At 39.7% G+C, this 18269-nt stretch overlaps 1 protein-coding gene across 2 annotated transcripts in view; it reads left to right on the forward strand.

The window, feature by feature from the left end:
• The window catches only part of FARS2 (phenylalanyl-tRNA synthetase 2, mitochondrial), a 347780-nt gene extending 338989 nt beyond the window's left edge, over positions 1-8791 (forward strand). For both annotated transcript variants that reach the window (XM_075213015.1, XM_075213017.1), the window contains one exon: positions 8506-8791. In XM_075213015.1, coding sequence (XP_075069116.1) covers positions 8506-8647 — 142 coding nt within the window. In that variant the 3' untranslated portion in view covers positions 8648-8791. The remainder of the gene's footprint in view (positions 1-8505) is intronic.
• Positions 8792-18269: the final 9478 nt, after the last annotated feature.

Raw genomic sequence — 18269 nt, forward strand, 5'->3', positions numbered from 1 at the left:
TAACTCCCCCATTTTACCTGTCAGGCTTCTTGCATTTTCAAGTATACACTTAAGTCTATTGCCTCCCTTATGTATTTCTTTTTTCTTTAAAAAGGGCCTCTCCTTATCGGCTATGCTTCCCTTTCTCCCCTCTCCACCCCCTTGACTCTTGTTAAATTCCTCCTTACTACTCTCAATGTCTATCCCATATATACTTGCTTGACCCTCCCCCCACCCCCCGAAGCCTAGTTTAGAATCTTTTCCAAACTTCTAACCATCCTCTCCCCCTAGCACAGCAGCCCCCTCCTCATTCAGGTGCAATCCATCTCGACAATAAAGATGGCAACTGACCGAGAAATGAACCCAGTGCTCTAAGAATACAAAACCCTCCTTTCTACACCAATCTTTTAGCCACGCATTAACCTCCCTAATCTCCCGCTGCCTCCCTGGACTAGCGCGTGGCACAGGCAGTATTTACGAATATATTACCTTGGATGTCCTTGCCTTAAGTTTGCGACCTATGTCCCTGAAAACATTCTTCAGGACGCCCCTTCTACCTCTAACTCGGTCATTGGTGCCAACATGCACCAAAACTGCCGGGTCATTCCCAGCCCCTCCCAACAATCTGTCCACCCGAACCTCCACCATGCTTCACTGTTACCTGCAGATGCTCATTATTGTACTGCTTTCAGAATACATGATAAACCAAGTTCAATATTTCATGTAAAGGAAACAATTCTTATCTAATGTGTGATATGTCCATCAAATACAAAAAATTACAATCTGTTATCTTTTTTTCTTTTTTTTCCATTATATTCACTTGTGAATTGATGTCAACATAAAAATAGCAAATAAAAAAATAATAATATAGTTTAGTAATTTGAATAAGGTGAAAAAAGTGAGAACCATACTGCATGCCATCTCACCTGTGTGATAAACAAAATGGGCTTGATTCAGTAAGACATGCAAAATGAACATAATGTTCTTTCTTTTTAAATGCACATGAGGCAGGTATACGCACATCCATATTCAACAAGCAGCGGATGTGAAGATACAGTGATGGTGATGCATACAGGTTAAAAAACAGGACCATAATAGTGAAGTTTCACTTGAACAACATAAAGTCCAGATAAATCAATTGTAATGACATAGATTTTCATCTTCCACAATGCCGTGAGCAGTGTCGGACTGGGGCATGAAGGGCCCACTGGGGGACTGCAACGCTAGGGGCCCATTAGAGGGGGTGTGACCAGCCATCATAGAGGCGAGACCAGACACTAGAGGGGGAGTGGTCAGCCCACGAAGGAGAGCTAGTACTGTTTGTTCATATGACATAGGTTGAACAACACAGATGTATTGAGGACTGAAAGCAAACAATGTGGGACTTTGCTTTGTTATCACATTTCTTCATTCCTTTGTAACATAAGCAAATGTTTATCATTTGAAATGATGGGTACTTTACTAATTATATATTAATGCTTTTTATCTAACCACTGATATATTATGTTGATGACTGCACCTGGTTTGTTTCTCTTTCTTAATTAATTAATTAATTTGTCCACATTGTAGTGATACGATAGGAAAACATGTACTTGCCTTAGTGGTTTATCTTTTGCATCTTTATTGAATGGTATTACATACCAGTTTGCGGCATGTTTAGTTGGAAGCTATCCGACTTATTTAAGTATTGAATGTCATTTCTTGTTTTGTTTTTCATAATGTAAAAAACTGGTTTCTCAGGAAGCAGACATTCTCCAAGGTAGAAAAAATCTTCTAACTAAAAGAAAAATCTTGCTATATGCAGCTGGGATTTGTTTTTATTAAAACATATATAGACAAATTTCTCTCCATACCTAATAGGATTTATAACTGTACTGCTAAAGGGCTAGAATTTGGTGACAGGTCTTTTTGTCAATATTACTGTGCTCAAGGAACCTAAAAGGAGGTTGTTCGTTTAAACAAAATGAATAAATAATTGGGGAACAGGTTTTTACTTACACTTACCTGATTGAAGCATATAATGATATTTTGACAATGTTCCAATATAATGTACAAAAGTTGATTTGTTGTAACTGTAAATTGATAGTGGCAACTGTGAGTGATAGCAACTATTCTGGATGAAGGCACAGTTGTGATCTGTGAAGGAAGCTGTGCTTTCCTCTTTTTAAATAGAGAGTACAAAACTACTGGAGAAAACAGTTCAGTGGTAATAATGAAGAAGGATGGCGGTGCCACAGTAACAGTAGGCTAGCAATCAGTATCATTAATTGTGACCACCAACCAACTGTGCCACTACTAACAATCTGACATCCTCTCACTCACCTCCTCCTTATAGTTTTTTTTATCTATAATGGAGGCTAGCTCCACATAAATGTATTACATTATAGGTTTTACTTAACATGCTGTCGAGGTCCTTTTCAGCCGCCTCTGCAAAGCCTTAGGTCCAAAATCTGAGGATTGCCATAAATGAGTGTGCATTGCAACCTGATAAAGGCTGAGTACTAGAATGTACTGTGGTCCCTTCATACTATTGCTATGCAAGAGTTCAACATTTGCATTTAGAGTCTGAAGCCACTGTAGTATGGGACATTTGGATGTCATAAGGCAGGAAACTCCTCAACTCAGTCTACTGGTTGTGTTGGGTTTTCATGCACAGCACCTAGTATAAGTACTTATTAAAATAAGTATGCTAATCATGATGACACAGAGCCTGAACAACTGGATATTTATCACCACTTCACTCCAGCCCTGTTTCTTTACTGCTCTTGAAAGTACCATTGCTTTTGTATTTACTGCTGTTAACTATATCATGTTTGAACTTGATTGCCTTTGCCATTGTACTGCTATACCATAACATTGCGGTGTCAAAATATTCCCTTTTTTTTATCACTTTGATTACATTGCCACTGTCATACCTCCCTTTTCACCATCTGGGGGTAAATGTATCAATCTCCGGTTTTGTCAACTCGCGGGAGTTCGTCGAGATGACTGCTTAAATGTAAAGCGGCGCTGCCTTGTAAAGGGAAGTTTCCCTTTACTCTCCGTCCTCCTCTCTTTCCCTGTTATGTCTTTTGCTAAATTATTTTTGTGTATCATGCAATTTGTTCTGTTAAATGCATCCATGCATTTATTATTTTGTTTATCTGTACCTATTGTTATCTGTATGTACTTATGTAATCTTTTAATTTAATTCCCTTATGTAGAGCGCTTGGGAAGCCTTGGCACTTTATGAAAAAAAGATAATAATATTAATCACTATCACTATTAGTGAATGCTAGATTACAGAGTACAACATCCAACTCTTCTTCTTACCATCTGTTATTTACTCCCCCACCTATCCTTGCAGCCAGACTACTAATTACCAATGGAAGTGGTAGAACTATCTAATAATACAGCACAGGGCACACCGGTTCTCTGTCAGTTAGCTGCCCTAAATAAAGATAGGTTGATAAAGTTTTTATTGATACCTGCAATTATGTGAGGTTTTTCCTACATTTTGGGATGATTTAATTTATATTATTACAAATCTATCTAAATTTATTTTAATAACCCAAATCAGGAAAATTCCAGTGAGTCTAAAGATATCAGTCAACAATAGCCAGTTATGATATAGAGCTTCCTTTTACCTGAATAGAAGATATTAGTAAATACATCATGTGGTTAGTGTATACTGTACACATTATTCTTCTCTTTCTCTCTATTGCACATATGTTGGTTTTTTTTCTTACTATCAGGTTAAAATAAATATAACATTGTTTCTTATATAACTAGCAGATGTCAGAAACAGCTAGCACATGTGCAAATGATTGTAAGAATTGTAGTGTCCAGAAAGAGAGCATAAGAATATCAGTCAGTATATGTTAGCCCATGTTCCCTGTTTGATGTTAGACTTGATAGTGTAAGCTCTTATTTGTGTTGCTTTTTGAAAGTGTTTTGAATTTTTAGTTAATTGTATTTTTTTACAATTAAACTATGTATATGTGTGTGTGTGTGTGTGTGTGTGTATATATATATATATATATATATATATATATATATATATGTTCATGCTGTTATAAAGTAGTTTTGCTCATATTTTTCTCCTTGTTTAAAATATTAAATTCTGAGGTTAGCGACATTTTCTACTGTAAAATTTGCTTATGCTTATTTTTTTTCACTTTACCTGTAGTCATTTTTGGTTTTGATTACCAACAAGAACAAAAATCACACATGGCCACGCATAACAGCACAGTCAATATGTGTAACAGCAGGATGTTTTGTCCAATCAATAGACATATTATAGCATGAAACATTGAATGTTGTAGACACTGACTAAATGCAAGCAACAGAAAATACCTGAAAGAGACCAACGTATCCAACTCATGGAGACTGTTCCTAGATGTTTATTATTGATATCTTACTTTCTATCCAGCTGCACGTATTCATGTAGTCCATTTATGCCATATGTTTATAAATAGACAGTTATTATTCCACGAGAATTCAGCAGTTAGGCAACGTACCCATTGGCATTAAAATACATTGTTTTACTAGCGTTTACTTTAATACTAGTAAAAACATGTAAACAGGTATGGGAATGGAGCTCCTTGGTGCCAATTACCCTATTAGTTTGCACTAATTTGCGTTATTCCTGGCATGACACAATGAGCAAAGTATGTGAACAGTAGTTAAGGACACATGCTAATACATACTTGCCTACTTTTGCAGGCAGCTTTCTGGGAGGGGGTCCGTTGAGGGAGGCGTGGTCATGTGCAGTGCACCATTAGGCTCCGCCCCATGTCAATCTCAGGCAATTTTAGCCAATTGCAACAGGGGGTGGGGCCATGATGACGCGTTTAGCCCCCCCCTTCCCCGCCATCTTCAACAACGCCGAAATCTGGATCCGGGATTTTTGCCTGCTCTCTCGGGAGTCCGGGAGAACTCCAAAAAATTCTGGAGTCTCCCGGACATTCCGGGAGTGTAGGCAACTATGTGCTAAAATAGTTAAAGTTTAGGCAGTAGAAGCATATCTGAACATTATTCTAGCCTGCTTGACCTGGAGATGTTATAAGCCCGGACGATCCCACTGTTTATTGTTCCTCTGTTCTTGTTTAAAATGAACCTGAGCAAGCTCTCTGTTTGGTAAATCACTGGCTGATTCCAGCAAATCAGAGTTCATTGAAGGAGAGGAAACTTAGCAGCTGTCAGCCAGTATAAGTAAACATGCTGGTTTATGGAAAGTATCAAAAAATAAAAACTTGTAATAATTTATTCTTCTGTAATATTTATTACCATTTTTATTTAATGTTTAGAGTGTAGGCTGTTAATGTGTGTACCGCATGTGCATAATAGAGGTGTGTTGAGTGCCAGCCAGCAGGTTTTTCATGCACACCACAGGATCTGTGCTGCCTTTATTGATTCTATTTGACAAATATATTCTGCTCTTTTCAAAAACATGATTCTAAGTGTGAAGTTAATCACTGAAATATTGCACTGAAATAACTGTGGTTGCAATAATAACTGAACATTTTGTCCTATTTTCCATCTTAACAATTTCATACTATTTAAATAGTTTCCCATATAGATTTTCTTTCTTGAAAGTATTATCTTGAATATGTCCTCCCCCACATTATTGGGAAGCGCGTTGGCTTAGCCCTTAAAATGATAAGAATAAACAGAGAGCAGTGCTCATCCATGGGGAAAAAGCATGATTTAGAAATGTACCAAGAACAACAGCATAAGTGTAATTGAACCATCCACTTTTGTGACCAGTTTGCTTACTCTTTGTGATCAATTTAAATGTGTTGATTCAAAGGAAGGTAAAAACCCTGGTGAGGCAGCTGCCAATGAAAGTTCTTGTTTGATCCACATTGGCAAGCAGATTAGTCATATGGATCAATATGACGTTAATTAAACAACTTAAAAGGTTTCTCAAAAAGTGAAAATTAGTACTGCCCACAGTGCTCAACTACTGCCGCCCACATAATCCATTCCAGTGGCATTTCCTGTGTTCTTCCTGGAGCTTGCTGTTTGGAACCAGTGCAAAGGAACATTTACTGTGAACTATAATTCATTAGCCTCATTAGCCTGCCCACTCTATATACAACCTGAACTGTGCTCCAAGGGGGTGAAGTGTTGGACAGATGAATTGTCGTTCTAACTGCACTTTGCTCTGCAACATTATTTTGGAAAATTGTTTCACTGAGATGTTGATTTAAGAGCATATCACCCATCCAAAATATAACTATCCAAAATCCCTATACCCATACCAAGCTGGTGTGAATTTGAAGATGTTACACCCTTCAGCCATATCTATTGATCCATCAGCAATAAACGTTCCATTCATGTATGGGTTGTTTTGGATGCATTTTGTATTATTGATTTGTGTATCTCAAACTCTATAAGTTATTTGACAAGTACATTTTACAGTAAATTCAGCATTTTTAGTGGTAGACAGATATAAATAGTTCAAAATACACCATCATTGGAAAGGGCTTATACAATCAAACCTTGAACATGTGGTTATAAAATCAAAAGTCATATTGTGCTTTATTGTAACATATAAATCTTTTGAGATATATTTAAAAGCTTTAAGTGCCTGTTTAGAAGGAAGGTAAGGTAATTTTAAATATAGCCATAAGATATCAAAACGTATGGCTGCTCAATAAATATAGATAAAGATAAAAATATGCCTAAAGTATTGCTTTTCTTTGCAGATGTAATTAAGCAGGTTTTTAATAAAACTCATGATGTGGAGAGAATTTACATTATCACCTTGCACCTCTCCTTATATCTACCACTAATTTTGCAAACTAAGCTTATATTTGTGCCATATGTACTGCTTCACAGTAGTGTAGACTAATCTATTACATCTCCTGCTTTCCTTAAATGGGCTCTTGTTTTTCTTATCTAGTTCAGTCAATCATGGTTGTCTTGCACTGAGTGCTGTACAATATATATTAATCAGATGTGTGATTTTTCGGGGTATTTTTTAAATAATCTATACAACATATCAATATAATTTGGGGCCTTTATATCTCTTTTAGGTTAATAGGGGTCTCTTTGATTAGTTTAAACATGATCAACTAATGTCTTTGGAAATTCTAAAACAATAATATAGGGATTATTGCATTAAAATCACTAGACATCTGTTACAATTTTTGTTTACAAAAACATTATGCAATAGTTTAATATAAAATTATCTTACATTTAAGATGTTATCTGAAAATGTATTCTACATTTATTAAAGTTGAAATTTCTGTTTGTTTCTTAAAATTTTCATTATTATTACTTATTGAATATCAGGTTAATTTGGTTTGAGATTGTTGCATTTTTTCCAACGTTTCTGTTTGTTTGATACTTTATTCCCATTCTTAGGAGTTTGTTTAGATGGTTACAGTATTGAAACATCTTATTTTTGTTTGAGTTGTGTTAATGTTAAATCTGGCTAGCACTGTCTTTGTGGGTTAGTCTACCTTAGAGTATATAATATAGCTAAAAACAATCATACGGTTCTTATAACTAATGTGGTCTGTTTTTGAGACATAATAATTAGTTCCTGATGCAATTTGAGTAGGGTAATACATAATGACTTCTATGTGCCCCCCCCTTCCTATGCATATTTCTAGAGGTTTTTTAATTATACAAACTGTGCTGCGAAAAAAACATTGTTCTTTTTGCTCTCTTAGTAAAATCTCCACCTTCTATTTGTCTTATTCATGTGTGATTTTATACTCGTAATACAACATTCTGGGAGCATTGCATAATGGCAGCGAGTGTTTGTCAGTGGAATGTCAAAAAAAGTTTATCAACTATATAGATAGATAATATAAAATTGTGTCAAGCATGTGTCTAGTACAAGTGAATACATAATTAAACAGCACATGTGAAGTTATTTTACACTTATCAGTTTCTTAAGTGAAAACAAACTGTTGCAGTATTTGTTTACTGTTGTTTACTTTCTTGACTCTACTTGAGTCTCTCTCCAGCCAACACTTGGTGGGTGCCATCTTTTGTAAAGTTCATTTGGATTGGGTTTCTTTTATGTAAATACAGCCAGCGCTAAACTCAGTATTGCCTGAGCCTTGAACTCATGTGCTGATTGCTCGGTTTTCACTGTTGTCTCCCTAATAATTCAGCGCCATTTTTAACAGCAGTGCTTAGTATGTATGCCAATTGAATAGACAACTGATCAGAGGTTAGGTCAATCGGCACACACACATTTGTATGCAAATTAGTCATCAAAAAGGAAAAAGTAATAGATGTTAATGTTTTTGAAATAGTTTATTAAGTCAACTCAAACATGACTAATAAGTGGGGAGCTGACATATTGATCAGTCTATTCACACAGGTGAAATAGAATAAATGTTTTTACAAATATAGAATACCCTTGTTTTACTAAATACAAAACTATCACCCACAAACATCAATCTTATGTTGTCATTCCATGTGCACGTTCTCAAATGTTATGCATGATTTTATGTTGGCAGATTTTACTGCATTTTCAACAGTCTGTGAGTATTTTTTAATCATCTGATTTTTCTTTTCCAGGACTCATAGAGTAAGTCATTGTTATCGCATTAAATATCGGCACATGGAGCGTACGCTGACACAAACGGAAATCAATTTAGTACATAAAAACATTGGAAAAATGGCAATAGCAGAGTTGGGTGTTGAAGGAAGATTTTATTAAGACTTACTACCCTTATTAGGCATTATTTTTCTCTTCTCGCATTTGTATACGATTTCCACATTTTCTTTGTAAAAATAAAATAATGTCAATTAAGAATGAGGGTGTGCTTGGTTTACTATTAATTAAAATAAGCAATTCAATTCATCGGTTGTCGTGTCATTTTTATTTAAGACTATCAAAATCAAGAAATCTGAGATCATCTTGCCAGAACGCTTATTACCTTTGCACACAATAAGATTATATATGTTGTTTACGGTATATGGGAAGGCGAGGGGGGGGCTTTATGAAACATGACCTAGCCATTGTTGTCAACATTTGTATGGATAAGAGAGATTTCACTCTGATATGACACTTTGAAAATCAGTGCTTTGACCTAGTACATATACTTCCTCTATTGGGACATTTCAATTATATGCCCTTGTCACTGTCATTTTGATTATTGTATCACGATCAATATTTATTCACTATAGTCAGTTTCAATCAGTCATCATTGGCTTCATGTTTCATGCCCCACACTTCTCCTTTTGCGTTGCAGTAATGCATGCTTCATACTTTATAAGTCTTATTCATCTTATGTGTCCACAGAAAAGTGGAAAATAGAAAGTGTTATGACATGATTTCAGCTATAAGTTATTAGAAATAAATCGTTCTACTTTCTACTCTTTCTTGAAATGAGTATTGCTGTCTGCACACTGATACTGGACTGTGGAGCAGAAAAAACGTGTTCTGTGGAGTGACGAAAAAATGCTTCTCTGCAGTCAGATGGGCGAGTATGGGTTTGTTGAATGCCCAGAGAACTTTACCGGTCTGACTGCATTATGCCAACTGTGAGGTTTGGTGGAGGAGGGATAATGATATGGAGCTGTTTTTCAGGGTTTGTGCTAGTCCCCTTATCTCTAGTGAAGGGCAATATTAATGCTTAATCATACCAACTCATTTTGGACAATGCTATGCTTCCAACTTTGTGGTAATAGTTTGGGGAAGGCCTTTTGGTATTCCAAAATGACTGTGCCCCAGTGCACAAAGCAAAGACTACACAGAAATGGTTTGGTGAGGAAGAACTTGACTAAGCCCTGACCTTAACCCCCTCGAACACCTTTGGGATAAACTGGTACGGAGATTGTGAGCCAGGTCTTTTCATCCAACATCAGTGCCTGACCTCATAAATGCTCTACAGAATGAATGCTCACAAACTCCCACAGAAATACTCCAATAGCTTGTGGAAAGCCTTGCAAGAAGAGTGGAAGCTGGTATCGCTGCAAAATGGGGACCGACTCCATATTAAAGTATATGTATTTTAATAAAATGTCAATACAGTCCCTGTTGGTGTAATGGCCAAGCATCCGAATACTGTTATCCATATAGTGTGTGTGTGTGTATATATATATATATATATTGGAGCACATATATAGTCCTCCAGACAGCTAGTACTCATCCAAACCACAGACACAGTGTCATGCTGCCCTCTTCTCCCAGCTCTGACATCATCATATTCCCAGAAAACCCCACCCCCTCCAACAAGGAAGTAATATATTATTTTGTACATTCATCAATTTCTTTTGGTCCATAGACCTGCTACTAATAAAGAGTCAGACGACCCAGCAAGCAGTAAAATTGAGGATAATTACTATAATCCCCCTGAATCCTTTAATTTCCTCCCCATCAAATGTTTTTAAAAACTATATATCTATCTACTCACAGGCATCTCTTTCTGTTGATCCTGCTGTTGGCTGATTCCAGTCAGATGCCAATGCCCACTTAGGCAATGCAGCTCATGACCACACTTGGTCTATGCAGTATGAGTTGCACTGTAAAGTATTGACAAATGGCAGACTGTGCTGTTCACTCCTACCTATTCTTGCAGCTTTAGCTATCTGCTGTTGGTGGTTTAAGCTTAGTTGCTGCGTTTCTGTATCCTAGAAAGTTGTAGCTCTGTTTTGAAAATTAAATAGGCACTGTTCAAGTTTTGAAAAGCCGAGCACTGAGTAAACAATTTGGGCTTCCCTCCCCTAACCAACCCCAATTAAATCATTAATATTTACCTTTAATAGACCAGCTCTTTTTACCCCCAACCAGCCCTAACTCCAAATGAATAGCTTTCAAATATAATTGACCTATTCACCCAATGAGCTCACACATCTAATAAAGATCTCATATTGCAATAATAGTCCCTACAATATATTATTAGCCTTATCTATTCCGCATTACGTTTAACCCTTTATTAAATGTAAAATTGATTCTCCTCTAACCAGTACCCACATAACATTACTTCCACCCTGTCACAAAATCAAATTCAGGATGGGCCTCGAAGTTGGGTCAGGTGGATACTACCCCCAGAGAGGTGCAGAGTCTAACAGAAAGAGAGGTTTTCTCAGGGATCCCCGCAAGGGAATATGGGCTTAGCAGCTCCCTAACTTCAGGTCACGTTCCTCTAGGGGGCGATGAGCGAGACTAGATGGAGGATCAGGGGATAATGGTTGCAGTAAGGATATGTCAGAATGCTGGATGTGGGTCCATCAGGTAAGAGGAAGTTCAGCATTATAGAAGAGAGCAATAGTCTGATGTACCGGGGTCCTGATGATCTAGAAGCCCTGGAGCAGGATTAGCGGAGATGAAGGTACACACAGGAGAGCAACCAGCAGAAGCCAGAGGAGTCGACGTCCTACCAGGCAAGAAGACCTGATGATCTGGCATCCATAGTAAGGAGGCTTCTGCTTTAAATAGACGGGCTGAGAGGTATTATTATTATTATTATCCTTTATTTGTTAGGCGCCACAAGAGTTCCGCAGCGCCGTACAATGCACAAACAGTAGACAGTACAGGGTATTACATTACTGAACAGTAAACAAAAAATACTGACACTTCAGGAGCTCTAAGCAGGCTAATGCGGTAGAGATGGAGCAGAGGAGCTGGTAGGGACACAAGAGGGAGGAGGGCCCTGCTCAATGAGCTTACATCCTAAGGGAGACTTAGTCAATCAAGTGAATGTAGGGAATTTTGAAAAGACCAGAGGTGCGCATGCTCAGTTCAGAGCAGCCAGAATGAGAGCTTAGCTGGTGCGATGTGTGACCCGCCCCTCCCCCCCCCCACACACACATTATAGCAATCTCCCTGAGATGCTTACCAATTCTGTTGCGAAACGCGGAGGTATCCATAGCCGCTGCGACTCACTCTCCTCTGCCCCCTGCATCCTGACCATCTCATTGACAACCGGGACGTCACTTCCGGATTCCAGCCCAGGTAACGGTCTGACGCGGAGCTGTCAAAACACTGCGTCCCAGCGGGTAGATCAGCCGGGCGTGTGCGCATTAGGAGACAATTTATTATCAGCCTCCTGTGGCTGATTAGGTTGGGCTACCCTGTTCTTATTGGCTGCTCTGGGTATTTAAGGCAGGAAGGACGGGACCTTCCTAACGGTTATAGCATTTCCAGTCCTGTGCTGTTGCTGACCTGCTGTTGGATTCCTGTCTGCCTGATCTTCCATTGTTACCCTTTGCCTGTACCTTGGACTTTGTCTGTGACCCTGACCCTTTTGCTTGTATTCTGGAATTTGCTTGTTTGCCTGTGACCCTGACCTTTTGGTTTGTATTCGGGATTTCACTGTTTCGATATGGAACTCTGACCTCGGCCAGCTACTGACCACCCGCTGCAGTCTGGGTTGGCGCCTCCGGTTCCATCTGCGCTACAGCTATCATTGATGAGCTTTTACTACTCTGAGCTTAAGACCTGGGGTCACCTGAGTACCTGTGAGTATATAAAGCTGTACTGGAAAGGCGGCTGCTAAAGGTGAAGACCTCTACTCTAATCTGTTGTAAAAGCTCATCTTGATGGTCGTGAGCGCTAACAAATTCTTGAACACTGTCACAGCTGCATAGCAGGAAGCAGACCCTTCTGTTTCCCTCTCATGCAGTTTCTGCACCAGCTATATGAGGGGAGTGGTGGAGAGAGGAGGGAAGAAAGAGAAGAGCCGATCACTGAGACTGATATAGGGCATCAGAGTTAAGTTAAAAAAAAATAAAAGTTAGGATCATCCAAGCAGGTGCCTGGGTCACTTAGCTTGTAATCTGCTCCTGTGACTGGATTACATGCCAGTAAGTTATCTCTAAGACAAAATAGTTATTTAAACTTAACTTGATTTTAGTTGAACACACACGTTGAAAGATGCAACATTAAAACAGAATGTACATATTTTCTTGATTCTTTTCTTGATTCTTGCATACTGAACTCTTAAAAGCCAGAAATAAAATAAACGTTTGGCTACCTTGTGTATTCATTGCTAGTGACTTTCCTAGTTATCAACTTCATAAGAAGTTATCAGGGCACAAAGCCTACTTCAAGCATTGAGCCTAGATTGAAATGCTTGACATGGATCTCATTTGAGATCTTTAATGTAGTGTTATATGACAGAGTAAACTTCCTGTCCTAAACTAACCATTTACTGGATATAAAAACCCACTATGAAATGTAGTTCACAGATGGCTTTGAAGCTATCTGCTAGCACAGATGTTGTTGATAATGTTCAGTCATTCACAGTCTTTCTCTCAAAGCCAACACCAATAGTGACACCAACAAAATTGGCTAAGGGGAGTTATACTGAAACATTGCTTATTTTAAAAACAATATGGATTGTCCAATGCTCTTCTTGAACATAGCAAGAGTACTTCCATATTGATGAAATTCTGGGCCTGATGCCGAATTGGTCATAAAATTGGCTTAGTTTATTATAAATAAAAATTGCACAAAAAAATTACTGTATCTACACTCATTGGTTGAAGCAGGGGTGTATATGGTGGTATGCCATATGGCCACGTCTCCTACTGTCTTCATTGTAAAACTTTAAAATTCCATTCACTTACATTACCATTACAATTTCCATACCACTACTTCTAAATTTCCACTTCGACCACGGTCTACACTGCACATATCTTAAGATCAGTATCAGCATATTGGCATAAACATGCATGTATGAGTAAAGCTAGATGATATGCTATTGGGTTAATTTGTCAGTCATCATCATCTTGATGAAATAGGGGAACAAGGGTGTAGGGGGGTGGGTATTTATAATAAAGCACTGTTTACACATGGGATAATAAATCCTTTACTTCTATTATGGTAGATTGGCACCTCACTGTTGATAGTGACTTCAACTGTATACAATGTAGGGACCTGTAGCCAGCACTTCTTCAAAAATATTTGTTCACTGATGTGTATAAGCATATGCTTACATTAACCATCACCCTCTATGTCTGATACTTACACACAAAACAACACCATTGAGTGCCCTTTACTTCTTCTAGTTTTCTACATGGGACAGAGTTACTGGAGAGGCATAGTGACATATTTACAGATTTTTGTAGATTTTCTTGACATAGTATATTTTCCTAATTGTCATATAGATGGTGCCTCATTCCTAGTAAATTGGCCACATCATATATTTATGAGCTGAGTAGGTACAAATTATTGTACCAGATTCCCATTAAATAAAATATACAATACTATTTCTAACAAGGTAAATTAATACATAGTTATTGCATGGAATCGGTCTACTAAATAAAAAGCAGCAAAAATTACTCTTTGTAGAGCACTTGCCAGGTTGTATATAATAATAATGTCATCTTAAAATAACACAATGATTTTGGATAAACGCTCAATGTCAAAGAGGTGAAAGTCTCAGATTAACTACAATTTCTGCTGGGCTCATGGCAAATTCCTATGTTTCTTCCTGCAATTTGGATTGCCTTAGGGTTTGCATTTCCCAGCAGTAGTTTATAAAATCATTTGTCTGTATTTATTGTCAAAGCCATAACATTTTACTGAAACCATGTCTGTCAAGTCATTTTGTGACAAGTTTATCTTATGTACAATGCTGAGGCTTATGATGTGATGTGCTCACAATGTCTATCCCGTCTAACAGTAAACCAACAAATGCTATAGCACTATGGGACATCTCATTCCATCAAGCTCCTCTTACATCAAAGCTTCCATAAATTCTAGTGTATTGTTAATTAAAGATAATTATTGGCATATACATATCCTACTCCTGGAAAATGAACCCTATAGGAACTCTAACAACAGTATCAAGGCATACAGTGTTTACTACATACACTCTATGGCCCCTTTACTAGGTAAACCTTCCTAGTAAAATGTGGGACCCCCCTCTGCCCCCCAGAACAGAACAAATTCTTTATCACATGGAATCATCAAGGTGCTGGAAGCATTCTTCATTGCTTCTGGTTCATGTTGACATGATAGTATCACACAGTTGTTGCAGATTTGTCAGCTGCGCATTCATACTGTGAATCTCCTGTTCCACCATATCCCAAAGATGCTCTATTGAATTGAGCTCTGGTGACTGTGAAGGCCATTGAAGTATACTGAACTGTTGTCATGTTCGTGTAAATATCTTGAGATTATGTGTGGTTTGGGACATGGTGTGTTATACTTCCATTAGAAGATGGGCCAAGACTGTGGCCATAAAGGGATGCACTTTGTCAGCAACAATACTCCGGTAGGCTGCAGAAATTAAATGATGGTCACTTTGTAAGGGGCCAATAAATATGTGCTATGAAACCATTCACTACACCATTACACCATTGATACCAGCCTGCAACTTTAACACAAGGCAGGATGGGTTTATGTTGTTTATGCCACATTCTGATCCTACAGTTTCCATGTGGCAGCAAAATTTGAGATTCATGAGATTTTTCAATCTTCAGATGTCCAATTTTGGTTAGCCTGTGCCCACTGTAGCTTCAGTTTCCTGTTCTAAGCTGACAGATGTGGAAACTGGAGTGGTCTTCTGCTGTAGCCGATGCACTTCACGGTTTGAAATGCTCTGTATTCAGAAATGTGCTTCTGCATAACACTGTTTTAATGCATGTTCATTTGTGTTATTGTCGCCTTCGTGTTTGCTTGAACCAGTCTGGACGTTCTCCTCTGACCTTTCTCATTAACAAGGCGATTTCATTCCCAGAACTGCTTCTCACTGGATGTTTTTTGTTTTGCACACCATTCTCTGTAAACTGTAGAGACTGTTGTGTGGGAAAATACAGTTTGATAAGAACAACAACTGAACCCTTATTACTCTGCATACTTTTATGTGTGGAGTGGCTGCCACATGATTCGCTGATTAGATGTGTGCAGTAACGAGCAGGTGTACCTAATAAATGCACAACATAAGCATATGGTAGTGTCACAAACTGCCTCCTGCAGCTCCTGTGTGTGTTTCCAGCCTGCAGTACTACTCTTCCACCAAAGGGACCAGTGTGGTACATGGGCTGCTCTTCTACCTGCCAGATTTAAGCTCATTACATCAGGGTGATTAGCACCTATCCCTTGCCTATAAAGACTGCCTTTCCCCAGCAATCTTTGCCAGTACATCTGTTGCCTTGACCTCTACTGTTCCTCCAGTGTGTTATCCTTGATTTACTCTTTTTGACCTCAGCTTGATGCTCCATTTTTGCACCACCTCAAGTCACCCGTGACTCGGCTTATTGTGACTGCACCTGCTTCCCCCTGGTATCGTGGTGGACCGTATGGCTTTGATCCCTGGCTCGTTTGACTCTTATGTGTTACTGTGTCTGCAGTGTATTGCTCCCCTAGCAATCCAACTTCTACAGCCTGCAGCAGTTATTTAGTAATCCAGCATTCATGTCTGCCTTGTGTCTTCTGAGTCCTGACATCCGAGACTCCTCCAATGCCTCGTGTCTCCTGAGTCCTGACACCTGTGACTCCTTCATTACGCTCTTTCAGTGGTCTTTATATTGGGAATCCTGACAGTATGAACTGGCCATAAAGTTAAGCCTGCAGTTTTCCACCCTTGTTTTGAGGATTCCCAGGGTATTGGTTTATTAACTCAGTATTCAACATTCAGAGACTGGCTACTATTTCTTCTGAAATTCCCCTCTTCTAGATGCTCCAAGTGGACATTCTCCAACTCCGCTCTCAAATTTCTCAAGTCTCTTCTTTGCTAATTAAGGTGCACAAGTTCCCGTCTCCGTTCCAAGTACTTCTTGCTCCAATACAAGCTCTGGAGTGACAAATCCTTTTTGCCAGGGAGAAAGTCATCACTGCAGTACATCCTCCAGAGACTGTACCTTGCAATAAGGTGGAATCAAGATATATTTGCTCAGAAATGGATCCACCCAGAAAACAACAAAATTTGTCTGCTGCTGAATTAGTGCAAACAGCCCCTCTAATGTCTCTACAAAAATACAATTAACAAAGAACCACTCTGTAGCAAACTCCATTTTCACAGGTGCTCCACGCCCCCACCTGACAAAAGAGGAGCGATGGTGCAGAAGGACCAATAAATGTGTCTGTAATATAAACTTAAGAGACTGTCCTCTCAGCAGACCATGACAGCCTACTGAAGAGTGTTCTGTTTATTTCCCTCCTCATTCTGGATTTGTTTGCGCATCACTTCCCATTTCTACACTACAGTCTGTTCTGCTCCCTGGGATAGGGCCTAGCTACCAGTTCCAGCCATCTGTCCTGTGGCTCTAGTTCCAGCCGCCTGTCCTGTGGTGCCAGTTCTAGCCGCCTGTCTCTAAACGCCAGTCTTTGCCACCAGTCCAGAGGTGCCAGTTCCGGCCGCTTGTTTCAAGGTGAGAGTTTCGGCCTCCAGTCCCGAGGTGCCAGTTCCAGCTGCCTGTCTTGAGCCGCCAGTCTCTGCCGCTAGTCCAGAAGTGCCAGTTTCAGCTGCTTGTCTCGAGGTGCCAGTTACGGCCGCTAGTCCAGTGGTGCCAGTTACAGCTGCTTATCTCAAGATGCCAGCTCCTGTTGCCTGTCCAGAGGTGCCAGTCTCTGCCTCCAGTTCCATGGTGCCATCCATTTCTGAAGTGCCAGCCTCTGTCTCCGGTTCTGAGTCTCCAGGCTCTGCCTGCAGTTCGGAGGTGCCATCCAGTACCGAGGTGTCATCCTCTGCCTCCAGCTCCAAGGTGTCAGCCTCTAGCACTGCTCCAGAGACAATGCCTGCTTCAGAGAGGGCGCTGCCCTTACAGTCAGCTCCAGATTGAGCACTGCCCTTACAGTCTGCTCCAATGGGGATGCTGCTCTTACAGTCTGCTCCAGAGGGGGTGCTGCCCTTACAGTCTGCTCCAGAGGGGGTGCTACCCTTACAGTCCATTCCAGAGGGGTTTCTGTCCCTCCATTTTGCTCCAGAGAGGGCCCTGTCCCTCCAGCCTGCTCCAGAGTGGGTGCTGCCCCTACAGCCTGCTCCAGAGAGGGTGCCAACTGTCCAATCTGCTCCAGACACTTTGCCACCTAGTACAGTTCAGCCCGAGTTGCCAAGTAGCATGGTTCAGCCTGAGTTCCCACTCCATATGCTTCCATATGCCGAGTTGCCATTCCATGCGGTTCAACTCAAGTTGCCACTCTATGCGGTTCAGCCTGAGTTACCAATTGGTGTTGTCTGCTCTGAGGCTTCTCACAGTGCTGTCTGCTCTGAGGCGTTTCACATTGCTGTCTGCTCTGAGGCTTCTCACAGTGCTGTCTGCTCTGAGGCTTCTCACAGTGCTGTCTGCTCTGAAACTTTTCACAGTGCAGTCTGCTCTGAGGCTTCTCACAGTGCAGTCTGCTCTGAGACTTCTCACAGTTCTGTCTGCTCTGAAGCTTCTCACAG

The sequence above is a fragment of the Mixophyes fleayi genome, chromosome 5 (genome assembly GCF_038048845.1).
Source record: "Mixophyes fleayi isolate aMixFle1 chromosome 5, aMixFle1.hap1, whole genome shotgun sequence".
NCBI classification, from domain to species: Eukaryota; Metazoa; Chordata; class Amphibia; order Anura; family Limnodynastidae; genus Mixophyes; species Mixophyes fleayi.